A 15,674-nucleotide genomic window follows, 5' to 3' on the forward strand; every position below is an offset into this window, starting at 1 on the left:
TCCTTAAAAATCATGCTAGGGCTTATTTTCCAGTTCGGTCTTATTTTCAGGGAAACCAAGGTACTTGCAGGCTACTTCTGCTGACTGCCGAACTGCCATCAGTTCGATCCTCACCGGCTCACGGTTGACTCAGCCTCCCATCCTTCCGAGGTCGGTAGAATGAGGACCCAGATTATTGGGAGCAATATGCTGACTCTGTAAACCGCTTAGAGAGGGCTGTAAAGCACTGTGAAGCAGTATATAAGTCTAGATGCTATTACTATTGCTACTTCAAACGTCTTCTAATTGGGGGCATTCCTGATTTAGGAACTTCAGCCCCGAGAATTCTCAGCAATGCCCATTATGGATGGGGAATTCTGGGAGTTGAGGACTATACCCTTAAAGCATGGGTCCTCAACCTTGGCAACTTTAAGACTTGTGGACTTCAACTCCCAGAATTCCTCAGCCAGTCCACAAGTCTTAAAGTTGCCAAGGTTGGAGACCCCTGCCCTAATGGACTTCTAGACAGGGAAAGGCTAATCTAGTACAAATTAAAATACTTTGGCGTGGTTTCGCTGAAAACCAACATTTACTTCCGATTATCAGCAAATCTGAGCCATAGTGAACAATGCCTTCGTTTAACAACTATGGCGCTCACTTAACCATGGCACCCGTACTTACAACCTCCCCATTTGCTTAACAATCACTGCAAAAAAAGTCATGAAATTGGATCAGTCACATCAGCAACTCGTTTTATGACCGTTAGGACTTATGATCCTCACGGGCAGGCTCCATTATGGTAATAACTCAAGGGCTACATATAATCAGCTTTCCTTGGTTCCACAAACTTGAGAAGGCCATCAATGCGAGGACTGGTTGCAAAGTTAATTTTTCGTCCCCGTCATAAATGCGAAAACTATCTATAGTCTTCGTTTGAGATGCAGGTGTGTGTGTGTGTGTGTTGTTTTTACTCTTCGTATATTGGATTTTTTAGTTTTTGTAAGCCACCTAGAGTCACTGAAAGTGAATGGGCGGCCATATAAATTCTATAATTAACTAACTAACGAACTAAACAAATAAATAGACAGTGTTAGTATTCATGGCTCACACTTCTTACCTGGATAATATTGAAGGACTAACTCAGGGGTCTTTAAACTTGCCCTTTTATGATTTGTGGACTTCAACTCCCAGAATTCCTCAGCCAGTGTGTCTGGCTGAGGAATTCTGGGAGTTGAAGTCCACAAGTGATAAAAGGGCCAAGTTTGAAGACCTCTGGACTAACTGAAACAGGGTGGATGGGGAGGGCAAGATGGATACTTTTATTGAAGCAAAGCAGCTTACAATGCTATGTGCTAATATAGAGAGGAAGGACTGCCCATTCTAACCGCTGTTCGTCTGACTGGGTCAAGGGTAATGGGAAATCAGCTCTGAAAGCCGTCCCACTAGACTATGGTTAACCAGCCTGCCTGGTGCTTCTGGTGAAAGTTAATCATCATTTAGAAAAGAACAATTTTGGTTGACAAAGCCTTTGGGGGGTTGACATCCCAGTACAATGCTGCCATCTGGTGGCCTGAAGTATTACAGCTTCTTCTTCCCTGCTGTGACAACAGCCCTCATTCCCACCATCCTCGTTCGAAAAAGTCAAATCCTGAACTGAGATGACCCACCGTGTTGGAACTGAGTTTCCACCTTTAGGTACTGCCGAAGCAAATCCATCACCACCGCCTTCATGTGACCTCGGATGCCACTTCGGTATCTGCAACAGACCTCTCCACAATGAAAACGCTGAAGCGGATAATCTTTGAAATCATGGTTGCATTGTAAACACACTTCCAAGACTGGTCTAGAGCAGACATGTCAAACACAAGGTCTGCGGGCTGGATGCGGCCCGCAAAGTGGTTTCGTGTGGCCCGCGAAGCCATCCTGGAAACAGTGAGGGAACGGCCCCCACTGCCTTGGCCCTGGCCCAGGCCGGAAGGGAGCCAATGTACAATTTTGTGGTGGCCATCTATGCTGAAACGCATTCAGTCTTAGCTCCACAAGGCCGTCTGGAAACAGCGAGGAACCAGCCCTTGCCGTGTCGGCCCCCGCCCCCTGGGTGCATGCTGGGGAGGTGTCACCCTTTGTGAGGAATGAAGAAATGCACCATCGCCTGGAAGTGGCCAGCAAATGGCCCTCGCCTACTTCACATATCCGGCTTGATGGGCTCCGGGGGGAGGGTTTCGGCAGGCAGCGGGGCGCTGTCCTCACAGCACCAAGAGGCTGAGCCCCCACAGGCACCCTTGACGTGAATGATGTAGAGCTAGCCATGCCCACCCAGTAGGCCGCACTCACCCTGGCCACACCCACCCAGCCCCCCCGAGGGCAACCGAAAAGCTGATGCGGCCATCAATGAAATTGAGTTTGACATCCCTGGTCTAGAGGTTAAGCCTCCAGGCTAGAAGCCAGGAGATGGTGAGTTCTAGTTCTGCCTTAGGCATGAAAACCGGCTAGGTGACTTTGGGTCAACCACCAGGAGACGGTGAGTTGTAATCCCACCTTAGGCATGAAAGCTGGCTAACTGACTTAGGGCCAATCACCAAGAGATGGTGAGTTCTAGTCTTGCCTTAGGCATGAAAGCCAGCTGGGTGACTTTGGGCCAATCACCAGGAGACGGTGAGTTCTAGTCCTGCCTTAGGCATGAAAGGCAGTTGGGTGACGTTGGACTAATCACCAGGAGATGGTGAATTCTAATCCTGCCTTAGGCATGAAAACCGGCTAGGTGACTTTGGGTCAATCACTAGGAGACGGTGAGTTGTAGTCCCACCTTAGGCATGAAAGCTGGCTAATTGACTTAGGGCCAATCACCAGGAGATGGTGAATTCTAGTCCTGCCTTAGGCATGAAAGGCAGTTGGGTGACCTTGGACTATCATCAGGAGACAATAAGTTTATACAAGTTTATAATTTGTGTGTGCGCGTGTGTGCGTGCGTAAAATGCTTCCCCCTCCCTTTCTTTCCGGTCCGCCAATCAAGAAAGATTGGAGACCTCTGGTGTAACTCTTATCCCATGGTGAGTTGGCCAAGACGAGTTGTTGTAGACCCATCTGTAGGGTCTTAATTGTACTTATTAAGGGGGTGGAGGCTGGACCCTCCCACAAAGAAGCCTGTCATTCGGCTTTCCCATTCAGATTTTGCCAGGGACCACTTCGGTGATCCTCACACTCACCTTTGAACCAGCTGCACAATACTCTGAGTGTTCATGAAGAAAACCTCACGCTCCGATTTGCGGTTTAAGGTGGCTGCGTGACTGTCCAGGATGTTGGCAATCTACAGGCGGAAAAGAAGCAAACTTTGACTGACAGCATCAAAGTTTGGGGCTTGACTGAAAAGGGTGGAGCGGCCACAAGGTACTGACAGAATCTGACACCTCATATCAAAATTTAGCACAGGGGTCTTCAAACTTGGCCCTTTTATGACTTGTGGTTTACTTCCATTTTCCAGCAAAAGCCCCTCCACAGTAACCATGGATTGACTCAATGACCACCGCATTATTTTAACAACGGCCACAAAAAAGATCGCAAAATCGGGCAGTCACCTAGTGAGCCACTCTATGACTATCACAATTTATAATCAAAATTGAGGGCACAATTATGGTCGTAAGTTGAGGACTGTTTTTCTAGGACTACCTAGAAACTACCTAGACCGAGTGCCCAAAAACCGCCACCTCCCCTCCACCCACCCCCATTCCACCCCTGCTCCGCCCCACCTGCCCACAGGGCCACCCACCGCCTCCATGGCCCGCCGCAGATCGCCCAGGCGGCCCAGCAGCGCCATGGTGGCCACGCCCTCCACCCGCGCCCTGCAGCATCATCAGCGCATGACGGGGCACAAGGGCGGAATCTTGTCCCTGCTGCCCGGCTGCCATGTCCTTGGCTGTGCTGCTCCACGTGGGTCACGCCCAGGCCGACTCTCCTCCGGGGGGCTGCTGTTGAGGAAGGGGCCGCAGGGGGAGGCGGGGCTGGGGCAACGGCACACGTGCCCACAGAGAGGACTCTGAGTGCCCCCTCTGGCATGCATGCCATAGGTTTGCCACCACTGTCCTAGACCCTCTGTCAAGAATGAAACTTTGGCAGCTACGTGCCTCTGCATTTCAACTTGCCTTTAGATAAAGGAGGGGGGAGGTGTTACTCTCTAGTGGGTAGCTGGAGAAACGAAACTTCTTCAATTCAGCTGCAGACCGTAAGAGCTTGAAGCCTTGTCAAGGACACCAGAAGAGGTACGGATTTGAAGCAGACGGTTCCCATAACAAGGTGGACTTGTTGATATGGATTACATAAGATATTGGAGGTTTGGCTGGGAAAACTATTGTTTAAGTCTATGAATTGGTGTGGGAACCTCAGAGTTAGTTTTCCTTTGACATAACCACGCAGTGTATTCAATAAAACATAAGATTTTCAGAAGTGGAATTATTGCTGGAGTTTTATTTGGATTCTTGAGCTGGATGTTGACACCCTCCTTCCCCACCCTCCTCACCACCTCTCACCATCAAGCATATTATTCTTCCATCTAACCGGTGTCTAGCCAGTTTCATCTCAGTTTCAACCCAGATCACAATATTCCTTACCTGCTGGCTGGGAAACTGGCAGAGGACAGATGTGATGTTGCTTGCGTACTGTGCCATTTCTTTTTTGATGGATTTTTCCACGTTGGGGGGGATCCTCCCAGAGACGCTGGTCATGATATCCTGGAGCTCCAATAGAGGCAAGGATGGATCCCGGAGAGTTTTCATTAACCGTTCGACCCAGTTCTTCACCTGAGTTAGAGGTGGAGTTGAAAGTAAATCAAGATAGTAGGCAAATGAGTTTGTTTTCTATAGGCATCTAACACTGCAGGTAGTTCTTGTCTTATGACCCGTCATGAGGGAGGGAGGGAGGGAGGGAGGGAGGGAGGGAGGGAGGAAGGAAGGAAGGAAGGAAGTTTCTCAACCTTGATTGCTTTCAGATGTATGGACTTCAACTCCCAGAATACTTCAGCCAGCATGCTGTATTCTGGGAGATGGAGTCCACACATTTGAAAGCTGCTAAGATTGAGAAACCCTGACCTTGGGGTTAATGCTCTCCAGATGTGCTAGAACTGAACCTGCAAGGTTAATTGGCTAGGATTTCTCTGGAGTTCTAACACATCTAGAAGCCAGCAGGGTGAAAAGACTGCCCTAAGGCATTAAGATAGACCAGTGGTGGCGAACCTATGGCACGGGTGCCAGAGGCGGCACTCAGAGCCCTCTCTGTGGGCACGCGCGCCGTCGCCCCATTCCTAGGCCTTCAGCTGGGTTTTATAAAACCTTTTCGCTTTAGGCCATGTGCAAAAAAAAAAAAGGCTCAATCAATCAGTCAATTTCAACTTCTCGCGGAAAAAAAAAAGATCTTGCAAAGTTGGAATGGATTGATTGAACTTTTTAGTCCCACCCAGTCTGCCGTTACCACCATAACCACACCCACCCAATGGGACACACCCACCCAGCACCCGACGATGCATAAGTGGGTTTTGGGTTGCAGTTTGGGCACTCGGTCTCTAAAAGGTTCGCCATCACTGAGATAGACTATCACTTATGCCAAGTCGAAGACTACCTCTATTGCCAATTCGGTCAGGACAGTGCTTCCCAAACTTTTTCCTTCCTTACCCCAAACAGCTTATCAGAAAGTCCTTTTTACCCAATATAGATAAAACACATTGAGTCAATTTAACTGTCCCAGTTGTGTTTGGGTAATGGGTTTGTGTGTCATTATCCAAAGAAAAACTACTTAGGAAATGTTCCTTTAAAAGAGAATTTTTGTAGCTCAGGGTTGAAATGACGGGTCCTTGGTGCTCTTTGAGTTTGGTTGTTTTCTTGTAGACGTTTCATTACCATACTAGGTAATACCATCAGTGCCAGAAGGGAGTGGGGTTTGCTCTCAGTTTATCTTCTAGCACAGGGGTGTCAAACTCAATTTCATTGATGGCCGCATCAGCATTGCGGTTGCCCTCAGGGGGCTGGGTGGGTGCGGCCTACTGGGTGGGCGTGGATGGAGTGGGTGTGGCCTACTGGGTGGGTGCGGCCTACTGGGTGGGCGTGGATGGAGTGGGTGTGGCCTACTGGGTGGGTGTGGCCAGCTCTACATTGTTCGCATCAAGGGTGCCTGTGGGGGCCTGGGCAGGAGTGGAACAGATCTGAGGATCTCTGGCAGAAGGGGGGGGGGCAGGGCAAGTGCCAAGGCATGGTCCACTGGAGGAGCCTCACTGTTTCTCTCAGGCCATGCGGGGGGGGGGGGGCTTATGGAGCTAAGACTGAGTGCATTTCAGAATAGATGGCCACCACAAAATTGTACATTGGCTCCCGGCCGGCCTGGGCCATTCCCTCACTGTTTCCAGGATGGCTTCGTGGGCCACATGAAACCACTTCGCGGACTGCATCCGTCCCCTGGCCCTTGTGTGTGACATGTCTGTTCTAGTGCAGAGGTCTTCAAACTTGGCCCTTTTATGACTGGTGGACTTCAACTCCCAGAATTCCTCAGCCAGGCACGCCTGGCTTATGGCAACAGAAGGGGGGGGAGAAAGTAAGCAGTGGACACTACCTTGCTGGTGAAAAAGGGTTCTGGGAGGCAGTATCCATTCATCACGTTGAGCAGGTTGTCAAAGACATAATGGAAGATCCGGTGAAGCTTCTCACCCCGCAGGGCTGTGCTCTGGATCTGAGGCAAGGTTCCCGTATTGAGCTCAGCCTTGAGAGGAAAAGAAAAACCAACGTCAGCCAGCGCTGTGAGAGTTGTACCCATCCAATCATCTGCTTTAACCTCAAAAGTGATCACTTTCTGAGTTCTTCGGGCCTGAAACGTCTTTCCCAGACTCAACCGATTACGCCAAAGGTTGATCCTCCGTTTCGAAGTTACGTGGACCTCAAAAAAAGCTACTTAGGATCCGGATTTGAAGTTCCAATGGCTGCCTCCCCTGGCAGACACATGACCCCATTTTGATCATTCGACAACCAGTCCACATTTAAAGCTTTTTGTGGAATCCTGCAGTCACATGATTGAACTATGATGTTTTTGCCGGAAACTGCCTTCCGGATTTCAGCCAAAATCACCTCACAGTGAACAGTGGTTTCATTTAACAACCGCTGTGTTCACTGAACAAGCACACTGTTCGCTTAATGGCCGCCACCAACGTATTTGTAAAATCAACCGCAGTCACAGGATGCGCCATTTAGCGACCACCTTGACTTACTACAGGTAGTCCTTGACTTACAATCACAACCGAGCTCAAAATTTCCGCTGCTAAGCAAGACGGTTGTTAAGTGAATTTTGGCCCCTTTTATAACTTTTCTTGCCACAGTTGTTATGTGAATCACTTCAGTTGTTAAGTTGGTAACACGGCTGTTAAGCGAATCTGGCTTCCCCATTCACGTTGATTGTCAGAAGGTGGCAAAAGGGGATGACATGACCCCGGACATTGCAACCGTCGTAAGTACATGCCAGTTGCCAAGCGTCTGAATTCTGATCACGTGAACCTGGGGATGCCGCAATGTGTGAAAAACAGTCAAAATCACTTTTTTTCAGTGCCGTTGTAACGTTGAATGGACACTAAACAAATGGTTGTAAGTCAAGGACTTCCTGTAGTGTAATTGTGGGCTCAATTATGGTTGAACGTCAAGGACTACCTGTAGCCCAATCCAAGAAAAGTAGTACAAAAAGACTCTTGTCAATTATGAGGAAAAACTAGGAATTCCCAGAAGTATTCTGGTACTTAATTCATAATTAATTCATAATTATTATTATTAAATTTATTGTCCAGCTGTCTTGCCATGGGGCCACTCTAGACGGCTCCTACAGACCTTGGATTCATTTCTTTCATCTTCTTCATCACAAACAAACAGCACCAGCACCTACCTGACCTTCCCCAACCTCTAAAAGCTCACCAAGTTTAGAGCTGTTTGGTTGCTTGGATGGGAGACCACCAGGAAATCACAGAGCTCTTGTTCAGAAAAACACCCCCTCCCTCCTGCTCCCCCAAACCCAGCAGAAGACTAAAGAAAATGACAGATGTCCCCAGAAGTCAAGATACATTTTTAGTTTAAAAGTTTGTGAAAGGATGGCTCTAACCCGCTAAAGCAGTGGTTCTCAACCTTTTTAATGCCGCGATCCCAACCGGTCATAAGTTGAGGACTAAACCGGTCGTAAGTCGAGGACTAAACCGGTCGTAAGTCGAGGACTAAACCGGTCATAAGTCGAGGACTACCCAACCGGTCGTAAGTCAAGGACTTTCCCTGCCCGGGAGTGCCGCGCATGCGTGGTTCCGCCCCCTGCGCCGGCCGAGGCGTAGCTGGCAAGCGGCAGAGACGGAGCAGGCCGACCACCAGCTGGCCCAGCCCAAGGGAGGTAAGGCACCCGCCGGAAAAGGGGACAAAAAAAATGGACAAAAAAAATGGCAGACAGCCTTGCTTGGCAACCCCCATGAAATGGTCGATCGACCCCAAATGGGGTCCCGACCCACAGGTTGAGAACCACTGCGCTAAAGCTTCCAAATTTACCTGCTGAACTCGGCTCGGGTCATCCAGCTGCATCTTAGCAATTATACACCCTGGTTCAAGCGCTGCTCCGGAACGTTTCACATAATGGATGCAGCCTGATTCCGCCGCTGTGAGGGTCATCACCATTTTCATCACCTGAAAAAAATAGGAGAAGACCGAGTTAAGCAAGTGACTTCTCGGAAGCTTCCCTTCCCTTGCTTTCCCTGCCCTGTTGAGGTCCAGCTGATTTTTGTAATTCTCTTGTATTTCCTATTAACAAACTTCACAGAGTGAGTATTATGCTTCATTTAAGCAACAAGAGTAGCGGGTAAATATAGAAAGCTCATTAAAGGCACAGCCATGCTTGGAACCGTAGGAACCGTAGAGTCAAGGCCATGGTTTTCCCAGTTGCAATGTATGGCTGTGAAAGTTGGACCATAAGAAAGGCTGAGCGCCAAAGAATTGAGGCCTTTGAACTCTGGTGCTGGAGAAGACTCCTGCGAGTCCCCTGGACTACAAGGCGATCAAACTGGTCAGTCCTAGAGGAGATCAACCCCGACTGCTCTTTAGAAGGCCAGATCCTGAAGTTGAAACTCAAGTACTTTGGCCACCTAATGAGAAGGAAGGACTCACTGGAGAAGAGCCTGATGCTGGGAAAGATGGAGGGCAATAGAAGAAGGGGACGACAGAGGATGGGGTGGCTGGATGGAGTCACTGAAGCAGTAGGCGTGAGCTTCAATGGACTCCAGAATATGGTAGAGGACAGGAAGACCTGAAGGAATGTTGTCCATGGGGTCGCGATGGGTCGGACACGACTTTGCAACTAACAACAACAATGCAGGAACAGAAACGCCGGTAGAGCAAAGAAAATCTGCATTCAAAGTTTTCTGTTCAAACTGGACTTGGCACTGCAATGATTGCAAGAGTCATTGAAACAGGCTTACTTTACCTGTAACTATCACATCCAAAGGTTATGCTTACTAGTTTATGGCACAGTACATCCGATACACTCACATAACGTCAGGCTTAAGCGCAAAGACAACATGGTGAGACTGAGTCCCGTTCTTTATCTGCTTACTTCCAATAGACAAAATCTTGCCAAACTAAAGCTGCAATCTTCCAACCGAATAGATATACCCTGGGAGATTTTAGGCTAGTGACAGAGGTAGGCAACCTTGGCTCTTTTATGACTCGTGGACTTCAACTCCCAGAATTCCTGAGCCGGCATGGCTCAGCATGGAAACCTCTCCATTTCCACTCAGCATGGCTGGCTCAGGAATTCTGGGAGTTGAAGTCCACGAGTCATAAAAGAGCCAACGTTGCCTACCCCTGGGCTAGTCTATGACTTACAACTATTCATTTAACAACTGTTCAAAGTTACAACAGTGCTGAAAAAGTGACTTATGACCAATCCTCGCACCTACGGCCATTGCAGCATCCCCAAGGTTGTGTAATCAACATTCAGGCGCTTGGCAACCGGCATGTATTCACAATAGCTGTAGCATCCCAGGGACATGCGACTGCCACTTGTCACCTTTCCAAGCTGGCTTCCACCAAGCATAACCAATGGTGGAAGCTGGATTAGCTTAACAACTGCGTGATTCAAGTAATGACCGTAGCAAAATAGGTCATTAAAATGGATGTGACTCTCTTAAGGGCCACTTCACTTAGCAATGGAATTTCCAGTCCTAATTGTGGTCAAACATTAAGGACTATCTGTACCCTGAAACTTCTCCTCCTTATCCCATCCAGTTCAGGATTGTCTGAATATTCTCTTCTTCTGGGACCCCTTCTGGACTCCCCCCCCCAACTCCTCCTTCAGCTACACTTTCCATCACACAGAAGGCAAGGAAAATATCCGAGATTACAAAGCTTGAAAAATATACTATAATATTCATACTAGCCAAGGAGAGTTTGGTGTCAGAATCTGAATACATCATAGTTTCATTCCATACAACATTAACCTTGTGAATTCTCAAGCTGCCTCCTTCCATTATATATTCAAGATGGACAGCATTTAATATTTATTTATTTGTTATGTATATGTAGGGGTGTGGGTCTATACATATGTTGTATACAGTATGTTTTTAGGTGTGTGTCATGTGTTTCACTTTGAGAGCGGGCGACTAAATTTCATTTTTGATGTGTGCTGTTGTGCCCACAGTAAAAAAAATGACAATAAAGGTTATCTTATCTCTTATCTTATCAGAAATTGATTAGTTTGCAATGTGATGATGAATATCTCCCTTTGAAACTTTTCACTGATACTTTTAATCTTTTAAGTCGAGGTGTCTGTGATAACACATCTATATAAATAAAAATGTAAATGTTCGTTTGTTCAAAATCTTAAATCTCCGAAGGTTCTTCACCGATTGCTTTGAAATTTTCACACAATGTTGCATTCGAATACGCGTGTGTTTTTATATACCTATATTATATAGATGTCACACCTGTGACAGGTAAAAACATGTTTTAAAAAAACAGCGCCATCTGTTGGACATAAAAGCAACACACGCTTTTACCGGACTGAGCCACAGCAACGCGTGGCTGGGTACAGCTAGTTGTGAATAAAATAAATTACCATATTTTTCTGTGTATAAGACGCTATTTTTTCCTGCAAACACCCTGTTCAAAAATCGGGTGCGTCTTATACACGGAAAAATAATGGTAACTTCCGCAGCCCAGGGCATGCCTGTGTGGATTGCCATGCCGTCTGGTGCAGGGGTCAAGCCCCTGTGGGCTTGTCACTAACGGGAGGGGGGGACAAGATTGTTGGCTGGCCGAACTTCCAGATTTGCCCGCTCAGCTGTTCAGCACTCCGCCGAACAGCTGATCGGTGCGGAGAAATTCGCCTGCCAGGGCGTCTTATATACAAGGGTGCGTCTTATAGACGGAAAAATACGGTATAAATTTCAGTGCATATATTTTGCTTATTTGGGGTCTTTAGACTACATCTGTGCATTTACAAAACCCTTTAATGCTCAATGGGGGAAACAAGGAAATCTGAGGATCTCCTTAATTGATTAAATTGATTTAAATGGATTAAAGTAGAAGGGTTCTGCAGAAGAAAAAGAACACGTATGTTGCATAAATAAGTGTTTGCATTAAGACAGTTACTCAGTTTTATTTTGCAATTGCTATTTAATAATAATAATAATAATAATAATAATAATAATAATAATAATAATAATAATAATAATAANAAGAAGAAGAAGAAGAAGAAGAAGAAGAAGAAGAAGAAGAAGAAGAAGAAGAAGAAGAAGAAGAAGAAGAAGAAGAAGAAGAAGAAGAAGTTGGAAGGGACCTTGAAGGTCATCTAGTCCAACCCCCTGCTCAGGCAGAAAACACTTAATACCATTTCAGACAAAAGGCTGTCCAGTCTCTTCTTAAAAACTTCCAGTGTTGGAGCATTCACCGCTTCTGGAGGCAGGTTGTTCCACTGATTAATTGTTCTAACTGTCAGGAAGTTTCTCCTTAGTTCTAGGTTGCTTCTCTCCTTGATTAGTTTTTTGATTAATTAAAATTGATCCAAACCAAAATCAATCTCACTCTGATTAAGAGAGAGATTGAACAAGGACCTGGATGGAAAATCTTTCTGTTTGTGAGTCTGTGAGTGTGTATGTGTTTGTTACTTGTGTGTATGTATTTGTTAGCTCTCCTTTACACAAGGTATTCACAAGAAGGCCAGTCTAACAAGCCTACAAGCTTTTTTACCTCGATTTCACCAAAACATTGTCCGGCAAAGACATGTCCACCATCTTCCACCACATACTGGATGAGTTTCCCTGCAGACGGCGATCGTAGGATTGATGGGTCATTTTCCTTTTCAAATACACAGGTCTTATTGCCAATGGTGATGCGATATCTAAGCAGGAGAGGACAGAAAGCACAAAAATTAGATTGCAAAAATGTCTATACAGAAGATTTTATTTATTTATTCAAAAAATGTATAGCGATGCCCAACTCACTCTCGGTGACTCTGGGTGACCTAACAAGGATAAAACCCCAATGTAAAATCCAGTAAAGGTAGTCCTTGACTTACGACCACAGTTGAACCTAAAATTAATACCACTTTACAATGCCTTGGTAAGGCCACACTTGGAATACTGCATCGTTTTGGTCACCACGATGTAAAAAACAATGTTGAAAGAGTACAAAGAAGAGCAACAAAGATGATCAGGGGACTGGAGGCTAAAGCATACAAAGAACGGTTGCTGGAATTGGGTATGTCCAGTTTAATGAAGAGAAGGACAAGGGGGGATATGATAGCAGCGTTCCAATATCTGAGGGGTTGCCACAAAGAAGAGGCAATCAAGCTATTCTCCAAAGCACCTGAAGGCAGGACAAGAAGCAATGGATGGAAACTAACCAAGGAGAGAAGCAACCTAGAACTAAGGAGAAATTTTCTGACAGTTAGAACAATTAACCAGTGGAACAACCTGCTTCCAGAAGTGGTGAATGCTCCAACACTGGAAGTTTTTAAGAAGAGACTGGACAGCCATTTGTCCGAAATGGTATAGGGTTTCCTGCCTGAGCAGGGGGTTGGACTAGATGACCTCCAAGGTCCCTTCCAACTTCTATTCTATTCTATTCTATTCTAGTCTAGTCTAGTCTAGTCTAGTCTATTTCCACTATTAGACATGGCATTGTTAAGTGAGTTTTGTCCCATTTTCAAATAGGTAGGTTGTGATCCCAACTAAAGATTAGACAATAAGTCTTCTGGATCGTCCCAATATGTATTCAATGTAAGCTGAGAAGAAAAAGAGGGTGGGGATCCATTGAAAGCAATCAATTTTGCATCCTGGACAACCTTGGGTTTTTACTGGGGTGGGGACAGGGTCTTGTGGAATTTTCCTTAGCAAGATTAAAGGCATATAGAGTGGAAGATTCCTAAAGCCTAAAGTTAAGATCTTTATAAGACCCCAGAGATACAGCCCCACCCTTATAGGCTGTGTGCCTTCCTTATCTAGGTTAGTTTTCTCCAAAACAATCCAGGACTTGACGTTGGGACAGAAGGCACATGGCTGCCACCTATAACTGGAGCCTGCTTCTACTTTGAGCTTGGTACCATGCTCCTCATTTCCCCATAAATTGCATCTTCAGCTCAAGCGGGAGTGAGGGATGGGGCTGGAAGTAGATGCCGGATACCAAAACCCACAGTCCTACAGGTAGTCCTGTAACAATCGAAGTTACAACGGCATTGAAAAAAATGAGTTATAACTGTTTTTCACACTTACGACCGCTGCACCATTCCCAGGGTCATGTGATCAAAATTCAGATGCTTGGCCACTGGCATGTACTTATGACGGTTGCCGTGTCCCAAGGTCACGTGATCACCTTTGGCAACCTTCTGATAAGCAAAGTCAGTTGGGGAAGCCAGATTCACTGAAGGACCTTTTCAGGATCACCCTCAAAGGTTTTAAAGGAATAGCATCCTCCACTTGCAAGCATCCCTTGAAGCATCTAAGGTTACCTGTCCACTTCTTCTTTCATGTAGGTGGTGTAGCTGCTCCCGTCGTAGGACAACAGGAGACCTCCATCACTTAGCCGGTGAACGTCAACCTCCACATTGGAAGCGTTCATGATGACAACGTAGGAGTTTGGAGACTGCCGAGCTACCTGCGAGAAAGAGAAGAGCAAGAAGTAAACGATGGAGATGTTCAACATCCCAACCTTCTTAGGATGACGTTGGGTGACATCTCAGCTGACATCTGAGGAGGGAGCTTCCTTCCCAAGCCAAAGTAACTTTCTGAGAGATAATAATAATAATAAAGTTGGAAGGGACCTTGGAGGTCATCTAGTCCAACCCCCTGCTCAAGCAGGAAACCCTATACCATTTCAGACAAATGGCTGTCCAGTTTCTTCTTAAAAACCTTCAGTGTTGGAGCATTCACAGCTTCTGGAGGCAGGTTGTTATCATGGAGAGATGGGATTATGGCTATAAAATTCCTGCTCCTGGCCATTGGTTTGATGGACTTCCATGGATAAAAATCTCTAACCCAGGGGTCTTCAAATATGGCCCTTTTATGACTTGTGGACTTCAACTCCCAGAATTCCTCAGCCAGTGTGCCACAGTCCACAAGTCATAAAAGGGCCAAGTTTGAAGACCCCTGCTCTAACCTCACAAACCTCTCCCAAAAAGCATGATCTTCTTTGGGACAGCTCTTTCACACAACCTTGCCTGCTTCTTAAAAAGCAGGATGATATACTTACAATGTCCCTCCTTCAATCTTCTTTGTTTGCATTGTTTAAATCTCAAATTATTTTCCCAGTTCCTTTGATTATCAATCTTGGCCTTACCAAAGCATTGTAAAGTGGTATTAATACTTCACATGATCTTGATTCTATCCCTCTGTTAATACAGCCCAGCACTGTGTTGGCTTTTTTGGCAGCTGCAGCACACGGCTGGCTCATATTTAAGTGATTGTCCACTAGGACTCCGAGATTCCTCTCACAGTTACTACTGTTGAGCCAGGTACCACCTATACTATATTCTGGGGGTTGAAGTCCACGAATCATAAAAGAGCCAAGGTTGCCTACCCCTGGTCTAGCCTCTTCTTGAAAATCTCCAGTGATCAAGCGCCCACAATTCCTGGAGGCAAGCTGTTCCACTGGTTAATTGTCCTCACTGTCAGGAAATTTCTCCTTAATTCTAGGTTGCTTCTCTCTTTGGAAGGGACCTTGAAGGTCTTCTAGTCCAACCCCCTGCTCAGGCAAGAAACTCTATACCATTTCAGACAAATGGTAGTCCAATTTCCTCTGAAGGTTAGCTGTATATCTGGTGCTATATTACCTTTAGTACATATTTCTTCCCTTCGTAGATCAGTTCCACGTCCACTATGTTCAACAATGTATGGGCAGGCAAGACTTGACCTCTGGAAGAGAAGGATTAATAAGAGCACTCCATTTCCTGGAAATAGTGTTGCAAGAAAACACTTAGGCTTCTAAAAAGGTAAGACTAGAACAGTGGTTCTTGTTGTGGCTCCGTCCGGTGGGTCCCTCTCATCAGAGGAGGAAGGCTCTGAACATGACGGAGAGGAGATGGCTAGGTCCCTCTCTCCCGGCCCTTCCCCTCTGGTGCAGCCTTCGGTGCCTTCCGACAGCGAGGAGTTTGGCCAGGAGCCCGGTGTTTCTGGACTTGGCCAGGAGCCCGGTGTTTCTGGACTTGGCCAG

General features: G+C 46.4%; 1 protein-coding gene across 1 annotated transcript in view; it reads right to left on the reverse strand.

Annotated features, from left to right (window-relative positions):
• Positions 1–15,674, reverse strand: part of LOC107294095 (acetyl-CoA carboxylase) — a gene marked incomplete at its 3' end in the record, with an annotated part of 122,076 nt that overhangs the window by 57,732 nt on the left and 48,670 nt on the right. The window contains exons 14-21 of the mRNA XM_015823301.1: positions 15,295–15,376; positions 13,975–14,120; positions 12,216–12,366; positions 8,523–8,657; positions 6,571–6,717; positions 4,584–4,772; positions 3,186–3,286; positions 1,647–1,735 (exon numbers count right to left, since the gene is read on the reverse strand). Coding sequence (XP_015678787.1) covers positions 1,647–1,735; positions 3,186–3,286; positions 4,584–4,772; positions 6,571–6,717; positions 8,523–8,657; positions 12,216–12,366; positions 13,975–14,120; positions 15,295–15,376 — 1,040 coding nt within the window. The remainder of the gene's footprint in view (positions 1–1,646; positions 1,736–3,185; positions 3,287–4,583; positions 4,773–6,570; positions 6,718–8,522; positions 8,658–12,215; positions 12,367–13,974; positions 14,121–15,294; positions 15,377–15,674) is intronic.

The sequence above is a fragment of the Protobothrops mucrosquamatus genome, unplaced genomic scaffold, assembly GCF_001527695.2.
Source record: "Protobothrops mucrosquamatus isolate PMUCROS unplaced genomic scaffold, P.Mucros_1.0 scaffold1829, whole genome shotgun sequence".
Lineage (NCBI taxonomy): Eukaryota > Metazoa > Chordata > Lepidosauria > Squamata > Viperidae > Protobothrops > Protobothrops mucrosquamatus.